Source organism: Uranotaenia lowii, chromosome 2 (genome assembly GCF_029784155.1).
Source record: "Uranotaenia lowii strain MFRU-FL chromosome 2, ASM2978415v1, whole genome shotgun sequence".
In the NCBI taxonomy this organism is placed as follows: Eukaryota; Metazoa; Arthropoda; class Insecta; order Diptera; family Culicidae; genus Uranotaenia; species Uranotaenia lowii.
In genome coordinates, this window is record NC_073692.1 from 285,475,286 (window position 1) to 285,498,427 (window position 23,142).

Sequence of the window (23,142 nt, forward strand, 5' to 3'; positions counted from 1 at the left end):
GTTAAATGTGAAAGTTCAACATTTATCTTGGTTCAGGTTTAGTTCAAGTGTTATTTTTATAGTCATTTGGTCTTGGATGTTGAAAAAAACGGTCATTTTTCATGAAAAAGCCCGTATAGAAAAAATAGTTAAAAACCCTATCAAATGGTTAAGTTTGAAGATAACAAGAACACGGGAACAGTGCGAGGACTTAGGAAATTGCATGAAGGTAAAAATTTCATTTGTTTTTGAGGCAAAAAAATATTAAATTTTTTTATAATTTTTGCCCCTAATTGTATGCAGAAATATTGTCAATCTTTTGAGTATGTTTGTTTTTAAAAGAAAACGTTAAAAAATTCAATTAAGTCCAAACAAAATATTACTGTTATCGATGTTTTGAACCTTCTTTGATAAATGGCATCAAATCAATAAATTTGAAGATGTTGAGATACGTAAAAACCATAGTGATCAAAGTTACCCCGAAACTCGAAGTCTGGTTTTGTAACAAACATTTAATTATAATCACCAATGTCGTTTGAATTAACTGCAATCAATGATCATGTTTAATACTCCTCACCTCAGTAAGTGGTTTAAGGCTTTTAGGATTTACGAAAAGCAACCCTTTCCAAAATATTCAAAAATGAATGAAAAAAGTGATCAAAGTTCCCCCAGTTTACGGTAATTGAAAAAAAAAACACACAAAACTGACAAAAATGATTATCTAAATCTTTAAATATATAAATTCAAAATAAAAATTTAACTTATATCTTTTCTCATACAATCAAGCAATACATTCCATATGGAATAAATAAATTTCGGCTTAGTTGCCCCGGTAAAATAATTCATAATCTGCGATTTCAATCCCACTGCATAATAGAAGTGGGGCACAAATTTCTACTACGCTACCTTCTCACAATGTTTCACAAAATATGTAAATTGTTATTGTTCTCCTCTCCGCAGGACCATCGTAAATCTCGTTCCGTCGCCGTTGATCAGCCTGTCTTTTTCGATGGGAAAAGTCCAGCTTCCAGTTTCCTGCCACCTTTTGCAGCCCATCGAGTGTTCCTGTCTTTTTGGGCCCACCTATTCGAATCGCCGCAACCTATTCCGGTCGTTGGAACGCAACTTTGTCAAAATTATGGAACGCATCAGCTACATGCCCGAATTTCACAGCGACGATTTCACCGTTGTGTATCAGCCATTCTTTAGGGATGCGAGTGTGTTCTATCGGCGAGACGGCAAGCCGGACATGTCCATCATGTCGATTGATTGTGTCCATCTGAGCCAGAAAGGACATGCGGTTTCGGCCAACGGGCTGTGGAACAACATGCTGGAACCGACCGGATCGAAAACTCTGGGATTGGGGGAACTATTTAAAGAGTTTCGATGCCCAACGCCGCAGAATCCATACATTCGTACCTATTATAATAGTTAGGATTTGATCTCAAAGTGGAAATAAAGCGACTGTTTTGGTTTATTTCTTTTATTTTTACTAGTATTTAACAAATGAGTTTTATTTATAGACACAACAATACTTGATGAAACAATCACATGACAAATGAAAGAGCGTGAATAAATTATTGCTATCTGTTTTCACAATGACTTAGATAACGTGTCCTCGAATGGCTAGGTTTCATGTTTTAACTTTAGTGATGGTGAGGCACTCCATAGACGGGTTTGGGGGCAGAATACACTGGGGCTGGTGCGTGATAGCTGCTGGATGGGGCATGGTAGGATGAGGAAGGAGGACGGAAAGAGGAGATCGAATGGACAGAAGGAGCTCCATAGCTGGAAGATGGTGGGCCGTAGCTTGAAGAAGGAGCCCGATGATAGCTGCTGCCGCCACCGATGCTGCCGAATGAAGGAGCTCCATAGGAGGAAGACGGGACAGAGAAGGATCCATGAGAGGAGCCGTGAGAAGAACCATGAGAGGATCCGAGAGAGAATCCGTGGGAAGATCCGTGAGAGGATCCATGGGAAGATCCATGGAACGTTCCATGAGATGAACCGTGAGACGATCCATGGGACGAGTGTCCTGCTGAGAAAGATGGAGCACCGTACGATTGAGAAACAAAAGCAGGTGCAGAGTAAGAGTGAGATGGGAAGGAAGGTACGAAAGAAGAGTGAGAAGAGATAGAAGGAGCAGAGTAGGAAGATGAATGTGAAGAGTAGGAAGGAGCAGAGTAGGAATGAGAAGGTCCGTGAGCTGCCTTGAAGAACTGAGCGACCTGGATTCCTTGTCGCACGTGGCCAAGCTCGATTCCGGTCGTGTGTGATGAATGTCCGCCAAACGATGGAACTCCGTAGGATTGCGATGGAGGTCCGTAGGAGTGCGATGGTGCTCCATAGGATGAAGATGGGACGCCATAGGATGTTGATGGGACCGAAATGCCGTGGGACGAGTGAGACGAATAGCCACCGAACGACGATCCGTGCGATCCAGAGTTTTCGTGCTGCAACAGAACTTCTTTCACTTTATGTAGCAGCTGAGGGTCCACGTGAAGGCCTTCGGAGGTTTGATGTCCGCTGTTAACGGCAATGTAGCCGCCGCCTCCATGATCGTCGTGATCATCGTGTCCATGACCAGAAGGACTGGAGTAGGAATATCCTCCACTAACCGGTGGTTCTGCGAGGACTGCGCTGGCCACCAACACGACGAAAGTCTGTGAAAAATTAAAATAACATAGTTAATGCCGTTGTTTCATCAACAAGAGCCGATGGAGATTTGTCATAATTTCGAAATATTTATGAGTAGGGCTAGGCTGAAGATAATTAGAGTCTGTGGGTCCATATGTACTAGATTTCATAATGCAACATTAATTTAAGTAAAATTCTATCCTTAATTGACTTTTTATATAGAAACCTAACTTTACGCTTTTTTGATGCTTAATGTATGCTGTAAATGTTTCTTGATTAAAAATATACATATGAATCATGTAGGCATGTTATTGACTTACATACTAAGATTTTCGTTCGATTATCAGCAAAAAAAAATGGCTGAAAGGTTCAGCAATACAAATTTCCAGCGATCATTTGTTTTACTGACTTTTCCAGCACTTAATCTCATAACTGAAAAACCAGCAATCGATCCAAATTAGTTCGCTGATTCTTTTTGTTAGAGCCTCTTAGAGGTTAATTTTTTCGCTCAATTTTGACTGAACTAGCGAATTAAAAAGCTTCGCTAACTGGAGACCTCTTATTCCCATATCTTCTTTCTAAATCACGGATTATTACTGATAGAAGTATATTTTTTGTAATTTATCAGGCCGAAGAGACATAGAAAATAATCCATTAAAAGCTAAACAGTATACAACTATTTTAAACATCTTTGAAGCGAATGGAACATTTACCTAATAGATACAGCTTTTATGAAGATTTGGCAGATTCATGTTAAAATAAGATAAAATTACCACAGAGTTGGTATTGTTAAGCTGGGCGTTAAACTTAGTCGATTTGGGATCACTTTCTTATTTCTCAAACCATGAGGTACTTATAAAAGCAGCGTTTTCAACCATTTTTCGCATCATTTTGAATTACCGTTTTCATGTTTAACTGTTATGTTGGTATTTTAAAATTAACATTTTGTTTTAACATGAATTTTCTTTGAACTCTTCATTTGTGTGTTAATTTTTGCGCCAATTTGTACATTTCTTAAAGAAAAATTTCTGCTGAACAACTTTTTCGGAGAACGTGTCAGTATCTCATTCCATCAGATGGAGTTGAAAGCAGATTAATCAAACCCAAAAAATCATGGATGAATTTTGAACCAAATGAAAACTTTTTGAACCTTATGGTTTGAGAAATTCTAAAATGACTCAGTTCACTTGTCATGAAACAGTATATTTTATTTGTATTTTCCGGTGTTATATGTGTAATGTAAAGTAAAGTAAAATTTGATATAAACAAAGAAAAATATGATTGATTTTCCGGTGTACGGTTTTTGGTCAACAGGTAGCGGTTAAGTTTAAGCGATAAATTTTCCAGCATGTTTAGCGGTTTCAATAAGCGATCGCTAACGTTGAGGAATGAAATTTAAGCCCCGAATAAAGGCGGAATTGGGAATAACGACAACAAATCGACGAATGGGTTTATTTTCGTATAGGTTTGAAAATCTCAGTTATGTATATGTGGATGGAACAATTTGTACAATAATTATCAAAAATTAAAGTTTTAAGTCAGTTATGTAACGAAAATTGAAAAAAAAAATTATAATGTGTAGAAACTACTAACGAAGAATGTACTGAAAATTGGTGTTCTTTGCCCCTGTGGTTATGCAATTTTTCAAAAGTAGATATTAAAATTTTCCTCAACGATAATGATTTTTTTAATTTAAAACAAAAGTTGTATGTTATCATTAAACTAAAGTTCTTTGGATATTTTAGCGAAAACAATTTGAGTTATTTATGGGTTAAGCTAATAATTTAAAAAGAAAAAGTTTCGGGTCAACTTATTTCCGTTGATGTGTACATATCGTAAAATGAGGTAAAGAGGGACATGGAGGTTAGTTTGAGTCTATCTATTCTCATATTCGAATTTAGCAAACCATAAGGTTTTGAAAGTTTCGTTTTGTTTTTAAAACTCATCCATGCTTTCGGGCTGAATTTCAAAGTAACATTCACATGAGTAAATTTGTTTATAGATATGAGAAAATTGAATATTTGGTTTTGAGAAACGAACAGGGTTTTTCTTTTAACTTGTTTTGTGACATTGTATAAAATGAAAATTTAAAAAATATCAGCAAAGCGAATACCAACGAGATTATTTATGTTCAATACGTTGGAAACACTACTGAACGCATTTTCTATGTTCAACGGCACTCAAATTACACGAGTATATCAATAAATAGGCCACTGTCCACTTTCATCCCAAAATGATGCGTGAACAAAACCAGCATTTCAAATATTCATTGGAAAACATTCCATGCAATTTTATTTAATTTCTCTGATAAAGTTTTGTTAAGGTTCACAAAGTTCACCATCCAAAGAAAATCGTATGCTGAAAAAAATTTAATTTTACGGGAAATAAGAAAAATGGTCTAAAAACTTTCGATATGGTCTATTCACCTCAATTTACGAATTCTTAAAACACAGTATACAATGAAGCAAATGATTAACGAAGTTTTTTTTTCGTTTTGAAGTAATCCTTAAGGGACATCTATTCTATCTTACCTGGCTTAAAAATAACAAAATTAAACCCGATTCTTGTGGAACCAGAATTTCGTAATCCGACGCCATCTTGATATTATAATTGATGGCTGCATCAGTTTAACTTTCACGTGCTGTTAATGTTTAAACTACCATTTTTGAGTCATAGTTTCGTAAAGAAGATTGAAAGTATATATGTATTTACAATTTGTGGATAGATGATATTTGAGGTGTGTTAAGAACACTTTGGGAAGGACCTGCTTGGAAAAACGGAATCGCTCCATCTGATGCTGGATTGATCAGATCTGCATTTAGTTTTACTTGTAATATGTTTTCCAACTTTGTTTGGCCAGCTAAGATTCTCTAGTTTTTATTGAAACCAGTATTCAACCATGTTGAAGTTTCGGTCATTACCATCGTGATGCGGCTAATCTGGGATGTTTCTGATGGCTTCTGTAATGGAAGTTTCATTTTTCGCGGTGGTACTGCATTCACCAAACATAGTCCTAATGAAATCATACATATTAAGGTCCTTTGGGTTTGTTGATGAATCAGTTGATACGTCCTGCGCTAGTAAATCGATTGATGGGATTTTTTTTTTTTTTGTAGCGGCCCACCACACTCCCCCATACCAAAAAGCTCCATTGAGCCCCCTGGTAATGGACGCTACTGTTCTCAGCACGTCTGGCAGCAGAAACAACAACAAACAATCTAATACGCGACGCGAGCAAAACATTACTCGTGCTGAGAACTCAAAGTTTATAGTTTAATGCGAGGATATGTGGCGATATAAGTTTAACTAATTTATACTTTGAATCTCAATGGAAAGAGATTTCCTTTAAAGAGATTCATTTTTAAGAAAATTTTAAATATTTAGATAAAAAGCAATACTAAAATTAAGAGATTAAAATTAAAAGATTCAGTTATAACTATAATTTTACAATAATTAACGCTACAAAATTACAAAAATAATAAAGGCTAGCTTTGTTCGGCTTGTTTTACGGACTTAATTTATCTTTAAATATTTGAAGTAATTTGACTTTGAAAATGGATCGTGAACTGATTTCTTTTAATTCATTAGGTAGGGAATTATATTTTGTTGGTCCAATAAACGATATCCTTTTTTGTCCTAGGGAGGTTGAGGATTGTTTCTCCATTTGTTTCTCCATATCGATTCTCGATAGGTTAGAAAAAAATAACTTTGATTATGAATAGTTTCAAATCGTGTTTACCAACTCACTATGACTGACACCTTTCAGTGCGTTTGAAAAATATGCGATCCATGGTATGAGAACCTTGAATCCATATAAAGCGCTGCTCTGTAAGCATTATTTTCGAAAATATTCTTTTTTCGTGTTTGCATCGAATCTAAGATTCCTCGTTTGAAACTGTTTTCCTTCTTCTCACACAATTTTCAAAGGAAAATCTCTCATCATTTGGGGGTATATTTTATCAGAATGATTTTTATTTGGTTCCATTTGAATTTAGTTGATTAACCCATTGCTACGAAGAAATTCACTTTTTAAATTGCCAGAAAAACAAACTTTAAAATTATTTCTACAATAAAATTCTTGAACATAACTAACTGAACTGATGTTCGTTCGAGTTTGTAACATCAACGAATCAAAGTGATTCGGAAAAATGTTCGACCGAATTCAATACCGAACAAATTCCGTCGATTCTAGTACCTCACACGAACGAACGTTTGGTTTCGCTCCCCCTCGGGTTTACAAATGAACGCATTGGTTATGCATAACCGTTTACTAAATAGAACGATATACACTCATATTTTACAGACATCACTTAGGGGGCGATCGTTGTTTTTCATTCATTTTTCAAACCCTGCAATTCAGAGATTCACTCGGACACGTCTGTCGCTCACAAGAATAGATCAATGACCGACTTTGTTTTGTATGTTTTGCCTATTGTTGCCAACATAACAAACGATTCTGTGGATTTTTTTTTATTTTATATATCTTAAGTGTTGCCAAATAAAACTTTTATTTTATTTTTATGGAATTTGATTTATTTTCTGCATATCCTTCATCTAATCTCTACAACTGTGAAAATGAATTAGAATATCAGAAATGAACCAAAGATCATGGAAGAAATTTGATTTTAAACATAGAACGAAAATTCATTTTGAAGTAGCGCTTATCTGGTCTAGCGGATAGGCTGGCGCGAGTCTAGTTTTGCTGTGTCAGGCTTACTGGGTTCGATTCTCGGTATCGGCGAGAAAACTTTGGGGTTCGAATCCTAGAAGTGGGCGACAGGTAAGATGGTGTTTCCTATAACAACTGACTCTATAATAAGAATGTTCAATCAGGCCAGGTATATAAACAGATTCCGGAATACCTGTAAGTAAACTATCCCACCTGATTGGTATCAGAATGAGGGTAGGCTTAATGGTGGCACGTTATCTAAACATACGGGAAAATTGTGCCTTTTCAGGCACATTTTAGGCAATAGCTGCTGTGAATCCGTGCACCTATGGTGGATAACCAACATATACAAACATAAACAAACAGGACGAAAATTCATTTTGAGGAAGTTCTACATTTCTATTATGCTAAAACTTAAAAGGAAGTTTTAGATAAAAAAAGTATTAATAATTAAGACAGATTTCTGAAGAAAAATTTACCTTAAATTTTTTCATTTTTTACTAGCACTTGGCGTGGCAATGATCTTTAGAACTTTGTTGATAAAATCAACTCTAATATTTTTATAAGCATTATATATTTAGTCGATGTTGTGTTGATTTTAAATTGTTAAGGTTACTTGAATATCCATTTCTTAACGATGAACCACTAGATAATCATAAACACGTAATGCATAATCATTTTGTTGCCAATGTGTTTCCATCTGACCATTTCATTGTTATGTTTAAAATTTCATTTCTCATTTTTTCTGTCAAAAATGTTTAAAAAAAAAGCTGATGGATGCTGCATACATTTAGGGGTAAAAAAATACTACTAAAAATTCTACTACCGTCAAACGGGGCATCATGCAACAGCGGGGTTCGATGCAACATTTATATAACACTACATTAAATCAATTTTTAATTTAATGTATTGTAATAAAGTTATCTTTTAATGATCCCAAAATGATGATGACATAATTTCTCACATCTTAAGCTAGTTTTCTTAAGATTTTTATTTTTATGTAAAATTTGAAAAATCGAGCAATAAATGTACAAATTTTAACATTTTTTTATGCCAAAAAAAACTTTATCCAGTATGACGGATCGGCTTGATAATATTACCTACAAACTTTTTACTGGTTTCCTCATGTTATACCAACATTGTTGGTGTAAAAATATTTTTCGAACAATCACCCAATTTTTATAAATAAATATTTTTAAAATTCCGTTAGGTGTCTGGGGTTAAATGCAACAAAATGCAAATCAAAGAAATACCTGGTAAATCTCGTTACCATGTGTTGGAATATGAATGTTTTGCATCACGCGTTTGTAAACATTGGAATTTTATTCATCGAAACATTTATTTTAATGATTTCAGCTTTTAGAATTTTTCGTAGTATTATTTAACCCCTAAATGTATGCAGCATCTTCATTTTCAGAAAAAAAATGTGAAAATTAGTTATTACAGACCCAAAAACTACTGGGGATTTTTTTTTATTATCTGACGGGTTTGCGCCGGGGGTCTTCAGATTTTCCCCAAAATTGAAAATTTGGTTCATTTTTGCGACTTAAAAACACATGTATTTTTTCAGATTTCTAACATTTTTATTTTTTGAGTTAGCTTCGGTTAGATTTTTTTGTAAATAAAAAATAACCATTTTTCAAAGCTACATAACTCTGTTGTTTCTCAACGGAAATAAGAAAATAGCACATCAAAATGCGTTGAAATTTTATCAGCTTTCCAAATAGAATAGTTGAAAAAAATTAAATAATGACCTTCAACATGAAAAGTTGTAAATAAACTTTAAATGGCGTCTAAAAGTACCGTCTGCACCACCGAATATTTTGCAAAAAATACCATTGTATAGCTCAATTCATGATGCAACTTTCATCTGAAGACACCAAAGTGGGCTATTAATACCTTGAAGAGTTATGAAAGAAATAATGACAATAAATCTCTTTTTTTGCATCGAAAACAAACAATGGTCGAACAACTGCACTCACATATGGAGATAGCAAGCACTTCTAACAACATGTAAACAAAAGAACTTATCAAAGTTGGTAAAAAACACTATTTTTTCGTCCTTTTCAGACTGCCCCTACTCGCATAACAGTCCCATATGAATTTTTGTCATTTTAGGTCAACATAACGCTTCAACATAAAAGACTAAAAAAAGAGGTTTTGTTCTAGAAATTTCGAAAAAAAATTTCAATTCGTGGCTGTCCTATATGAAATATACCTGAATAACAGTCCCATATGTGAAATACCACGGATTTGGTTACTTTTCAATGTTTCTTTCGGCGAAATAGTCTTTGTTTTATTGCTTTGAATCATTTAAACATTTTTTTAACTCACTTGATGTTGAATGATGCACACTAGTTTTCGAAGGCAGGTCTGACTTTCTTAGGAATGACTTCCTGAGCGAAAAACTATCGGATGCAATCAAAAATCGTAAAAAGGTTCAACTTACAATGTGGAATTCATGATATTTTTTCGCAAAAGTATGTTTCTTATTCTGATAATTGCATTTAGAAGTTCAAAAAAGATCAAATTTAAGTCTTAGAAAGTAGCTTGGTGAGAAAAATATATTTTGTATGGGACTGTTATGCTAGTAGATTCGAAAAAGGTTTCAAATATGGTCGATTAACAGTCCCATAATGAATAATTTCGAAAATTTCAGGCCTAACGATTTATTATGACAACCTAGAAACGATTTTCGTTTATGCTGAAAGTGGTGGTCACAATTTAAAAATATATTCCAAAACAGAAAAAGCTGATTGTCTCGCTTGCTTATTTTTGCATATGGGACTGTTATGAAAGAAGCCCCTTCTGTTGCAGATTGTTGCAGCTTAACTGACTTCATGTTATATTTGAAAATCTAATAACGTATTCGTTTATACCCAGTTTTGCACCAGGTCATAACAAGCTATGCACATTTTACTGTCATTTTTAGAAGTTTATGCGCTAAGCTTTGCATCCGTAATTCCCCAGATTTGATTTAAAATGGACGGTGGAACACTGAAGATTCGTGTGTGAGCGATCGAGGTAGCAAAACACTAACGATGAATTATGTTCGTTCTAGTATGGTAAACCTCGAAACTGGGCGAATGTAGAAAACGAATAATAAAAGTATCATATTTTCATCATTTTACAGTCTGGGCTGGCCATACTGAGCTCTTTGATTATTTCTGCAACATTTGTGCCACTTTCTCATACTTTTTTGATCAATGGGAAAGGATTTTGGTGTCCAGTGCTTAGCTCCCGATATAAAAACTATGTAAAGCACGTCTATATTTCATTTTTTTTATCACATTTTTGTGATCCCAAACACAGGGACTGAACCTTCTACTATTGGCACTGATTATGCTTCACAATGATCTTTGATCGAAAAATTAATAAGTTATATAGTATATGACCAGGTTGTAAAAGCAACATTCCCATTATTAGTTATATCACTTAAACAATACGATACTCAGAATTTTGGTTAAAATTTAAAGTCAGTTTTGCTGCAAACACTCTGCAAAGCACGAAAAAGTAGTGTTTTATACCTGCTTTGGTAAGTTCTTTTGTTTCCATGTTGTTAGAAGTGCTTGCTATCTCGATATGTGAGTGCAGTTGTTCCACCATTGTTTGTTTTCGATTCAAAAAAAAGAGATTTATTGTCATTATTTCTTTCATTACTCTTCAAGGTGTTAATGGCCCACTTTGGTGTCTTCAGGTAAAAGTTGCATCATGAATCGAGCTATACAATGGTATTTTTTGTAAAATATTCGGTGGTGCAGACGGTACTTTTAGACGCCATTTAAAGTTTATTTACAACTTTTCATGTTGAAGGTCATTATTTAATTTTTTTCAACTATTCTATTTGGAAAGCTGATAAAATTTCAATGCATTTTGATGTGCTATTTTATTATTTCCGTTGAGAAACAATAGAGTTATGTAGCTTTGAAAAATGATTATTTTTTATTTACAAAAAAATCTAACCGAAGCTAACTCAAAAAATAAAAATGTTAGAAATCTGAAAAAATACATGTGTTTTTAAGTCGCAAAAATGAACCAAATTTTCAATTTTGGGGAAAATCCTAAGACCCCCGGCGCAAATTGTCAGATAATAAAAAAAAATCCCCTACTGCAATTGGTGTTGTCATGCGTAATAGTCTTTAAAGCATCGCTAATATATTAAAAACTATAAATTTTCGTACGTGTTTATAAGATTTTTCATTAAAAACAAAGTTTGTTGCAAGTTATCCCATTTTCTAAGGAGGGTGAAAATCGCATGTTTTCAGAAAATTAAAAATAACTGAAGAAACCTATAATTTTTCTAACTACGCCAATTTGATACCCCAGCATCCTTAAAACTTTTGATGCATAAGGGGTAGGATTAATTGTGAAAATAAGTTTTTTAGAAGCCATTGAAGTTGAAAATTGTTGCATGTTGCCCCAGTTGACGGTACATTATTATAGAAATTATTGTTTGGATGGGTGAAATTTTGATATGATTAAAGGCGTGATGCAAAACAATCATATTCCAGCATATGGAAACGTGATTCAAAGGTGAATCTTTGATATGCATTTTGATGCATCTTAATCCAGACTGGTAACTGAATTATAAAAATATTTATTATAAAAAATTTAGTGATTGTCTGAAAAATATTATCACACCAATAGTGTTGGTAGATATCGTTAAGCTAATCCGTCAAACTGAATAAAAATTTTAATGTCACCGCAAAATGTAAAAATGTGTGCATCTATTGCTCTTTTTTTTTAAATTTTCTATGAGAATAAAAAACCTTTTCACTCGATGTGAGAATCTATGTCATCATCATTTTGTTATCATTAAAAGATAACTTTATTAAATTATATTAAAATAAAAATTGAAGTGTTGTGGTATACAAATATTGCATCGAACCCTGCTGTTGCATGATGCCCCTTTTGACGGTAGTTTATAATAAGATAACTAAAATGGTTCATGACAGCAGGGGTGCCAGGTGGTTTCATCAAAAATCAGGACAACTTGAAGCCAAAAATCAGGATTTTTCAGGACACTTCTTGATTCATGAAATAATATGGATTTCTGCTTAGATTGCATAAATAAAGGTGCAATTCAGGTGCTGTAAACGTCTTGATTTATACTTTAGTTTGAAGCCTGCGTAGTTTATATCGAAAAACACCATTTAAATATCATCTGAACCGAATACCATCTGTTGAATGGGTTAAGCTATTTTATTACCCATTTATTCGATGATTTTCTCATAGTTTAAATACTAATTTGATTGTATTTGAGAAGTTTTTATGAAAATCAGGACAAATCAGGACATTTTAGGGACCAATTTTCAAAAATCAGGACAACTCAAGAGTTTTTGAAAAATCAGGACGGTCTCTCGAAAATCAGGACAAATCCTGATAAATCAGGACACCTGGCTCCTCTGCATGACAGTAAGATTAAAAGTTAATAAAAATCATTCAAATTTATATCATCACGAATATTCAAGATTAGTTTGATATTAGCCGGAAATGGCGCATCTTACAATTGATCAGAGCTCAAAAGACCTTGCCGTAATAAAATCCGAGGGCTCCTCGGTGTTATGCAACCAGCTAGGATGCAACTCTCAAAGTCAGGTTAGTGACGTTAGTGCGCCAAAACGAGAATGAATTATTTGCAACCCCTGTTACTTTCCCGTAATCTTCTGCGCTACCCGGAGATGACTCCGGTAAATCGCGAACCGGCCGTCATCGGGCCTTTTATGAACCAAATTGCGTAACTGTTCCACATCGATTGCTATCTTCTTCTTGGCCTTTAAATGTCCAACGGACGAGACGTTTACCCCAGAAGGGCGTAGTGAGTGTTTTGGGTTCCTTTCACTTAAAACTACTAAGCAGCAGCATCCCGTGATCGGGTCCAATGAAGGGTTGTGAAAAAAGGCGATTTTGCTTCATCAGCTAACAGTTATTGCTACCTACCCATCAAGTACTTATGGATCAAGACCTACCGACAACACCACGAAATTAGAAAGGGGCCAAATTCGGCCAGCAGGTTAAGATGTGGGTATGAGATTCCTTTTTAAGCGAAAAGTTATTTATCATGCTTTTGAAGCAAAAAGTCGCCCACGAGTGATCAATTGATGGAAGTCAACGAATTGCAATCAATCATGACCTCCGAATATTTTCTTCGTTGAAATGGTTTGTCCCCTTGAAGTTTCGTGTTTTGCAAAGATTAAGTAACAGCAAGTAAGGGCTTATGGTGCTTTTACATAAGGAAACTTCATACAACAATCTATGGCCACCAGGTCGTAATGTCACTTGGTGTAAAATAAAATCTATTCAAATTGTGGGGACCCGTTGAAAACTAGGGCAACAGAAAGCGTTCAGGCTGGAAAAATTTGACTCGGTATCATATTTTACAGTTTGAAGTTGCAGCCATAAAAATATGCCCCCGGGGAGAGTATCCAAACTCTTTTATCGAAAATAAACTAACGTGTGAGACGACGGACGGCTCGACAAATTGAAATCCAGCGGCACCCATTGCCTGGCTTTAGTATCTAACCTAACGTTTCAGTGAACGACTTGCGAGTTGGAGCATTCTGTGCCTACAATATTGCAGTCAGTATCGTTGACAGGTTCATACATCAGATAGCTTTGCAGAGCAATTTCGTCTTACATTTTTGGGATGATGTAACGAAAAGTCGGTTGGTGGCTAAGAAAATCTGCCCTAGGTTAATAGAACAACAACATTTAGTTAAAAGTATTCGAATAAAATTAAACCTCTACTGCATGAATTATGAAAGCGCTTTGGACAAATAATCTTTCAATGGAAATAATTTTATATATGTCCCTCAAAACAAACCATTTGTTACAAAATCTTGTTGTTTCAATTGTTCAAGAAACAAAATTAATAGTTTTGACATTTTTTTTAGGACTTAATAATTAGGGGAGAGTGGGGTATCGTGGGCCATGGGGAAACGTGGGCCACTTTTAATATCTCAGATGTGTGTTGAGATAAAAATCTCAAACCAACTGTCATCGCCGTCGCTTTGTGTGACCATATATTCCTATATGTTGTTGACTTAAATACGCATCATATGCTTCTTTTATTTATCAAGCTTTTAAAAGTTAGAAAAATTTACTTACATAATTAAAAAAATACCCGCTAATTTCATCGATGGGGAACCTAAAGTGCATAACAAAAATATGCTTATACGCTTATGATCTTAGTTTTGTCATGGTCTTTCACGTAGAAAAGGAATTTTTGATGAAACATCAATAAGTCACACAAACGCAACCAATTTGCAAATCATAGCTTGTGGAGAATCGTGGGCCACACATCTTGAATCACCTATATTTTTATGTTTTTATACACATTCAGAACTTAAAATATGTTTAACCTATCTGTGAAGTTTTCTTATGCCAAATGAAGAGTTATGAAAAATATTTTGTCCATCCTATATAAGAAATTTTGCCAAAACGTTCGCGAGCCAGGTTGTGGAATTTATGCGATCATACACAGCTCTCTTTATTTCATCATCTGAATTTGCTTCAAAATAACAAAATGTATTAGAAAATCACAGTTTTGGGTCAACTCATAAACTTTGCATGTTATTTTGCCAATTTGGATTTGGTGGCCCACGATTCCCCACCATTTTTCAAAATCCAAAAAATATTGCTTTTTTTCAATCAGTCAGAATTTGGGGAAAATAACATTTTAAAAATTAAAAAAAATACCTTATGATACCTTGAAAATGTAGAAAACCATACCATTTTTTATTTTCATTTTATCTTTTATAATAAAGAAGTTATGGAACAACGAAAAAAAGTGGCCCATGATTCCCCACTCTCCCATAATAATTGCATTCTAGTTGCGTTAAAATAGTTGGAATTATTTAATGATAATGAACCTTTAGTTTACCATAAATAAAAAAAAATTCTATGCAGTGATTTACAAGATAATGCCTTTTTCCTTTATTGCCTCACATGACAACAGGCAACTTTTCAGCGTTTTCAAAATTCTTTACAGTGTCCAAAATTTCTGCACAGTTTGTTGACGGAAATTAACGAAGTTTTGTCAAAACGTTCATTATGAATTGTCGCTGAAAACCTAAACAACCCCCCCCCCCCCCCTCAAATTTCGTTGTGTCACATCTTTAAAATTGAATGAAAACTTAAATGTTTTTTGGTAGGAACCAAAAAATCTTTTGAGTAAAAACGAAAGAGACTATAATAAACAAAGAGACGCCATCTGATTCCTTTCAAAATAATACAATCAGATACCATGCTGCAATGCTGACAAGGTTGATCAAAATTCTATTACTGCATTACTGCTACTCATTTACTTTGTATGAAATTTATAAGAAATAATTTAGCAATGATCTGCTTATCTAATTTGTTAACATTAACCTTAAAATTCAAAAAAAATTAACAGTGGCAAATTTTTTCATTCAAATGATAACCATACTTTCGCTTTCGCAATTCCAAAATTTTCTGTTTGACAAGGCTCGATCGATTGGAATGACACTGAGAGTAAATCGATAATTCCTATCGTGACATTTCGTCTCTTTGTTTACTATAGGCTCGTGAGTAAAACCCAAGTAGTGAAAAAATTTTGAAAGGATTAATCAAAAAGTACATTTTTGTTCTAAACCAAAGCAATCGATAGGTTCCCTTTAATTCAACCACGGTTATTTTTGTTTTCAAACGTGAACTTTTTCATTCATCCACCCCATACGCATCTTTTGAAGAAGGAGGGACAGTTTATCCTTAGGATAATATGTATTGTTTACTTATGTTGTCAATTTCTATACGACTTGTTCGTCTTACTCCCGCGTATGTCCATCACCGTACAAATTTCGATCTGATGTTCCGTCAGATCTTCATCACTTTTAAATGATCCTTTTAAGGATTAGTCCTTGTTTCAAATTATATGTTTTTTTTTTGTAATTTATTTTCAACTTCTTGAAAATATTCAAGTTTGAACTATCTTTGATGCTCCGTGGTAGGCTGCAGGCTTGCAATTTCTCTAACGAGAATCACCGATGTGCTCGGTTTTCGATTCTCTGTAGAGATTCTCTAAAACGCACCGCAGAGATTTTCAGCCGAACCTCTGTAGAGAATCTGTAAATCAACACGACAGAGCTAACACACACTACAGTGAAAAAATGTTTTCACCAAGGAGAGCGACAGCGACGGCAGCTGGCTTGGCTTGTTGCGTTTACCAACACATACGAAGCTGAACCACTCGCCCGAAACATTCATCGTTTGTTGATGCTATTATTATGCACACCGTCGTGTTTGTTTTTGTCTTTGCTTTTTGGTGGCTTCAACTAGTCGGTTCTGTGTTTTCACCGGGGTGCTCTACAGTGACAAATCGTCGCACGCCCAGGCGGCTGCAACGTTACACGATTTGTCTATGTATCGTGTGACCAACATCTTTTAAATAAGTGGTCGTGAATCTCGTTTTTAAGCTTTTTTTCCTCAGATTTAAGCTTTTTTTGCCATGAGAGCATAGGAGACGAAAGCTTAAATCTGAGGAAAAAAGCTTAAATCTGTCAAAACGAGGGGAAAAAAGGGGAAATCTGAGAGATGTGCTCCATACGGTTTGAATAGCGTTGCCGTCGCCTGCGCACGCCGGAGCTATTGAACTTAGGTGTGTGTGGCTTTCGAAACCGGGGTGCGAATAATGTGTGGAGAGGATCGAAAAATCTCACCCGGGTGATTTGCAACTATCGCACGGGGGTGTTTTTTTCTCCGTTCTCCGTTTTTCTCGGTAGAAAATGGCATCTCTGGTAGGCTGTTATACATTTTCAGTCTATTGTAGAACACAGATCGTTTGGTCATCTCTTTTTTTGTATTCGGTAGTCTGAAATCTCGGGCTCTCCTTGTATTGTATCCGCGTTTGTCAATTCCGTACTGCTGACTGTCCAATAAATAGGATGGTAACATTCCTTTTTTCATTTTGTAGATACAAATTTGGATTTTGAATTGATTGTCCCCATTCAAACCAATAGGTGAATGAACGGCTGTTGATTTATTTTTTCAATGAAGTAGATTGTTTCCCTGGAAAACCCAAACACTTTAAAAGCTATAAAAATTCCACAGTATATTGCAAGCAACATTCAGAAAAAAATGGGGATATTTGATCATATGTTTTTGAAAAAATTGCAACTTTCCGTCTTTTATAGATTCTAAATGCATGCAAATGCACAAATTTCGTAGAGAGACAAAAATTATAATTTATGTGAAATTAAAGGAGATTGTGAAAAGTAATGAAATGAAATGAAATGAAATTAAATGTTATAAGGTACCATAAACATCAACTAAGTCTGAAGTTAAAATATCTGAAAACTGTTTTATACGTTTGAAGTCTATAAATTGAGTTTCAAATAGCCTTAATTTGGTATGTAGTTCGAGATTTTTTTTTATATTACATAAAATGTAGTTTAAAAGTTTTAAAATATCTGTTTTTTTTTTCGAAGACTCACAAACAAACACCTTTCCTGATCAAATGATAGCAAAGAGAAGCAAATGGGTAATTTTATATGAAAGTTTAACTTTTTTTTCTTTGTAAAGGTAAAGTTTCTGAGTTATTTTTATGGTCATTCTATGATAATTTTTGAATATTGAAAAAATCGGATATTTTCTATGAGAAAGCCTGTATAGAACAAATGGCTAGAAACCCTATCAAATGGTTAAGTTTGAATGAAAAAAGAACATAGTAAAAGTGGAAGGACCTAGGGATTTGCAAGAAGGGATAATTTCATTTGTTTTGAGGCCAAAAATATTGAGAATTGATTATAATTTTTGCCCCTAAATGTATGCAGCAACATTGTCCATCTTTTGAGTATATTTGTTTTTGAAAGAAAACGTTGAAAAACAAACAAAAAATTACTGTTTTTGATGTTTTATGCCTTCTGTGAAATTTGGTTTTGTAGCAAACATTCAGTTATAGCCACTAATGCCGTTTGAATACTCTTGTATCAATGATCGATCATGCTTTATACTCCTTACCTCAGTAGGTATTTTAAAACTTTGAAGTGTTTGAAATTTAATTGAAAAAGTGTTCAATGTTACCCCAGTTTACTGTACTTAAAAATCCTTTCAATTTCTAAAATTTATTTTCTTCGTAATTACTTAAATAAAAAAAGCATAAGAAACCACAAAGCAATTACCAAAACCCATAAAACCCATAAAAACGCATAAAAAAAATTTCAAATATTTCTTTGCACTATTTGATTAATGAAACTCATGAGAAACTAATTTAGTTGGCAGTGTTATTTATTTTAATTTGTTGCGTTCATACTCTTAATATGAAAACTGATGGTTTACATCGTAAAAACATTACTACATCGAGAGGTTTTCTGCCTCTCCACTCTAAATATTTTTAAATTGAATTTTGTTCGAATTAAAGATTTGAAATCCAATGGTTTAACATCATCTTTGGCTGAAAGAACTAAGCTACATTGATAAGTATTAGGAAATCAGTTTCAAAACTGACGCGAATCACTTTATCCTTTTGGTAATACCTGACGTTAAATTCTATTTCCAGTTTTCTAATGCAAGGCGAGTTCATGGAAGTGCTGCTATGTATGTCGTAATAAGATATTTTTAATGCGAGATCCAAAACTGGTTTAAGATCATGAATTTTATCTTTAAACGTTGAAGACATAGAATTTTTAACAGCAGTAGCTAAAAGTAAAATAATATGAAAAGTATCGTGAGGATCTCCTGAGAAGTTCAACATAACTAAGAAAATGGAACTTCATGAATTACAGGGTGGTATCGTGAAAGTGATACACTTTGTTTAATGCATAAAACTCAAACCATTTGTTATTTCTATTTTGAATCAATTTTAGTATCATCAATAAGTAGTGAAATAACAAACTAAGTACTTCAACTTGAATGGTTCACCTTGGAGTTTAATGTCGGCTCATATGTAGATCACATCTTATTTTTTTTGACGAAAAGTTAATTTTGAAGGGAACAGCATATTTTGGTGATAAACCAGCCCTTAAAAAGCAGTCGAGCGATATAAAAAAAAACATCACCTGTGAAGGTTTGAGGAGGAATATCGACAAAAGGGAAATTCCTGCTGCTAAAGCTTAGTTCTTTTAGAAATGGGACACTTTCTTTTGCTCATAGCTCGTTTACTAGTAATCGGACATTCAAAATTTTGACAGCATTTTGTTGCCTGTAAAATGTACTATCCGACCTATTTTTTTCAAAATTTAAAATTTACGCGTTTTTGAGAAATTTACGATGCAAGAGAAAAAGGAAAATATAATTTTGCACAGTTTCATTCAAAATCCATCATTATCAAATTGATAGCCTACAAAACCGTTGATTATTCAAAGAAATACTGAGTGTGAGTGGTGGAAAAGTATGGAAATACTGTCAAAAATGTCCACAAAGTTGAAATCAACCATTTGAGTGAAGCATATGATCGGCAACTTCGGCTAAGGGTCATCAGGGAAGTCAAGTCTCATACCAGCATTTTTAATTTTGAATAAGCGGAAAACTAAGTGCAGGTCGCTGAGATATCCAAAAAAAAATTTCTCCGATAAGCTGAATGTGTTGCCATGTTATGAGTCATTCAAACCTAACCTCAAACAAAAATTTTTTGCTAGATCCACAGCTCGTAAGCTGTATATCTGGTTCCCAGGATATGGGACAGATGATTTCTGATGAACGACAAAACTTATGAAAAACCCTTTTTAAACAAATTCCAGCGTTTGAATCCTATACCACGTCTGCTCGTTGCAAGTTCCCGAGTATATTGAAGTATGTTTTTGCTGGTTATTTTGTATAAAATATAATGATTTGCCAGAATTCTGCTGCTGTGGAAAAAAACAACAATTTTCAAAACGAAAACTATGATTTTCACTCTTTTCAAAAGCCTTAAAAGAGTAATCTTTTATGTACCCTTCGCAACCTACGATCTATACTAACCAATTATACATTAAGTTCAATCTGCTCATGGTTTTACTTCGTTATTGCCAGATTTTGCCAGCAGAAATTCCATTAAAAACGCTCAAAAAGTGGCTCAAAAATAATCAAATTTGTTAATTTCGAAACAGCTGTATCCACTAAAGTGGCCTCAGTTTCTTTTGAAAGAGAAGTATTGGTCCGAAAAGTATCAGAAATTGAAAGAGGGGGATGTAGCCACCTAAAATACAGATTTGACGAAGTATTAATTTGAAAATCTAATCATTATCATGACTGAAAAAAGTGTGCGCTGGCCGAAGGGAGGTACCAAGAATTAAATAGAATTTATTCTTACAAAAAAACGATAAATATTTTTTTTCAAATTTTTTCATGAATTATTATAAGATTACCTTCATTTCCTTCATAGAAAGTATTTAGATCAAACGAAAGGTTTTTGAGATAGACGCATTCGTAACTGTCCCATTTCTAAAAGAACTAAGCTTTATTAACAGATAGTGGTGTGAAAATATGAAATGAGTACCTATAACCTAACACATTTCCAAAGGTCATTTGCATCCTTTCGCCATATTTTGTTTCTCTCAAATACAGTTTTGCTTTTAACATACTTCAGCACCAGTGCATAAAGCATTGATCGTTCATAAATGGTGAAAACAGATTTTGCCTTGTTCCATCAGTTTACCTGATGGACCACCATTGAATTATAGAAAAACTTTTTATTACTGGCCAAAACTAGATACCCAGAAATGATTTTATAAATATACTTTATATATCTGTGAGACTAACGTTTGATTCTTTTTTCATTAGAAAATGGTGTTAAACGTTCACACATAATCCACAATATCACAACCTCTACGGCTCTACCTTTTTTAAAACCAACCAATTTCCGTCATAATGACTATTCATTCACATTTAAATTGGCACCATTCAATCCTTTTGTTCATTGAATGTCCAACAATGTCCAACGCCCTATTTGCACAAATGCCACAATTTACGATCAAAAATATTGGTCCATTCGGTGCCGATTCACTTTCACCAAATTTATCGATTGCACAACATCTCAGTCCATTATCCATTGGCTCTCCTGTTTTGAGCATGCTGCACTTTTTTGTGTCATTTCCGCAATCCTTCCAAATTATAGTCACGATCAAACATGCGGATTCATATTTGCAACACAAATCACATTAATCCAATTGCCACCAGCAATTTATTCAGCTAGTTTTTTGTTCCTCGATCACTTCATAGAGAAAGAGAGCTGATCAAGGCTCCCGATATAAGAATTATGTACGTTCAACACTCCCTAAGTCACTTGTACTTTCCTGCAGCCCAATAGGATCGTACCGAAGTCCGTAGTAAGTATTTGGTGAGCTTACCAAGCAAAACTTCTGCATTGTGAAAACGGTTAATCCCAAGGCACAATAAATCTTAAACGATTCACACCCGCTTCAGATGCAGTAGGTTGTAGAACAATTAAACACTTAAGCCAAACCGAGCCAAGAAACCCCGAAGAGGTGATTCTGCTCGAGATCTGCACGTAAACGCTGCGACGGGATTAGTAACGAATCTACCCCGGCGGATAAACTCTTTTATATGGCAGCCACCTGGGTCCTCTCTCTCTTTTGGGGGGCTTTCGAGGGCCTCGGACTAAAATCATATCGAGAAACCCACCCGAGCCAGAAAGGCGGGTAGATATCGCGAATTGGAAAGAAAATTTTAATCATATTTTGGTTGCTTTTTGGGCTGTTTCATCTCACGGATCTCTTGCTCTCTACGGGCTGGGGTCTCAATAGTCTCAAGGTATGGTATGGTACTGGTTGAAGAGTTTTGAGCTACAAATGCCGGTCGCTGGAGACATAAACGAATTTCAAAGTAAATGATCATCGCGGTAGCTATGTTGGGATTGTTTTTCACTGTTTGATCGATATTTAGATGAGGATAATTACAAACGTTGAGAGATTGATGTATAGACAACCTCTTACGTAGATATTAATGTGCCGTTTAGTTTTTAGCTGATCGAGTTGTGTGAAAATCCCGAAAAAATAATGATTTTCAGATCAAGTATTTTTCTTCAAACCGTACGTCTCGAAAATTGTCGATTAAAATTCGAGCAACGTTTTATAAACATATTTTTTTTAAGTTCCGAAATTAACTTAGCAAACCTCCAGTTTGTTACCTATGATCGATTTTTTTTAAATTTTTGTAATAAAATTATCATTTTTTCTAAGTTTTCAATACTTAATTATTTCAAAATTTAAAAGGTGGCACAAAGCTTCTCCAGAAAACCAGGTCAAGCCTGTACAGAATTTATAAGAACATTTTGCAATACAGTACATTTTTATTCCACTTGTGGATACATATTTTCAAAAATGCCTAAGGGAAAATGGGTATGAAATGCGCAGAGCAGGCAAGGTGCGCCACCATCAGTAGGGGGAAGTGTTTCTAAATGCGCATATTGGGTAATATGCGCATAGAGCCGATTGACAATAAGGCTGGAGATTCATCATATCTAATCAGTGCAATTTGAGAGTAAAACGCATTTAAAACATGGCATAAACAAATTTATTTGCTATATAAAGTCAAAAAATTTTAAAAAATCAAACAAGCTTTTTGTCACTTTTGTTAAAATATATTGAACTTTAATTATCGTGCGTACAGAAGCTGTAAACAAAAATGTTGATGATTTTTCTTTCTAATTCAACTAGAAATCGGAAATTAAACAAATTGAAGCTTTTGGCAAAGTTGTAAATGATTAGGTATTGGAATAAGAGAAAGGTTTTGAATGCTCATATCAGGTAGGTTAAATGGCTATATTAAAATGATTAGTCTTAAAAATTTTTTACTTTAAATCATTGGAACATTAAATTTCGCTCTAATTACAATCCTACAGTGAAAACAGAAGAGCTTAATACTGATCCGATAAATATAGGATATGAACAAAAAATTAACAT

The 23,142-nt window shown here is 34.3% G+C and overlaps 2 protein-coding genes across 2 annotated transcripts in view; one reads left to right on the forward strand and one right to left on the reverse strand.

The window, feature by feature from the left end:
- The window catches only part of LOC129746848 (phospholipase B1, membrane-associated-like), a 56,009-nt gene extending 54,553 nt beyond the window's left edge, over positions 1 to 1,456 (forward strand). The window contains exon 5 of the mRNA XM_055740749.1: positions 940 to 1,456. Coding sequence (XP_055596724.1) covers positions 940 to 1,414 — 475 coding nt within the window. The 3' untranslated portion in view covers positions 1,415 to 1,456. The remainder of the gene's footprint in view (positions 1 to 939) is intronic.
- LOC129746849 (pro-resilin-like) lies at positions 1,447 to 21,752 on the reverse strand. Its single transcript, XM_055740751.1, has 2 exons — positions 21,568 to 21,752; positions 1,447 to 2,642 (listed from the first exon to the last, which is right to left on the reverse strand). Exons 1-2 carry the CDS (start codon positions 21,583 to 21,585, stop codon positions 1,626 to 1,628), a joined length of 1,035 nt encoding a protein of 344 aa, XP_055596726.1. The 5' UTR covers positions 21,586 to 21,752; the 3' UTR covers positions 1,447 to 1,625.
- Between the last annotated feature and the right edge of the window lie 1,390 nt (positions 21,753 to 23,142).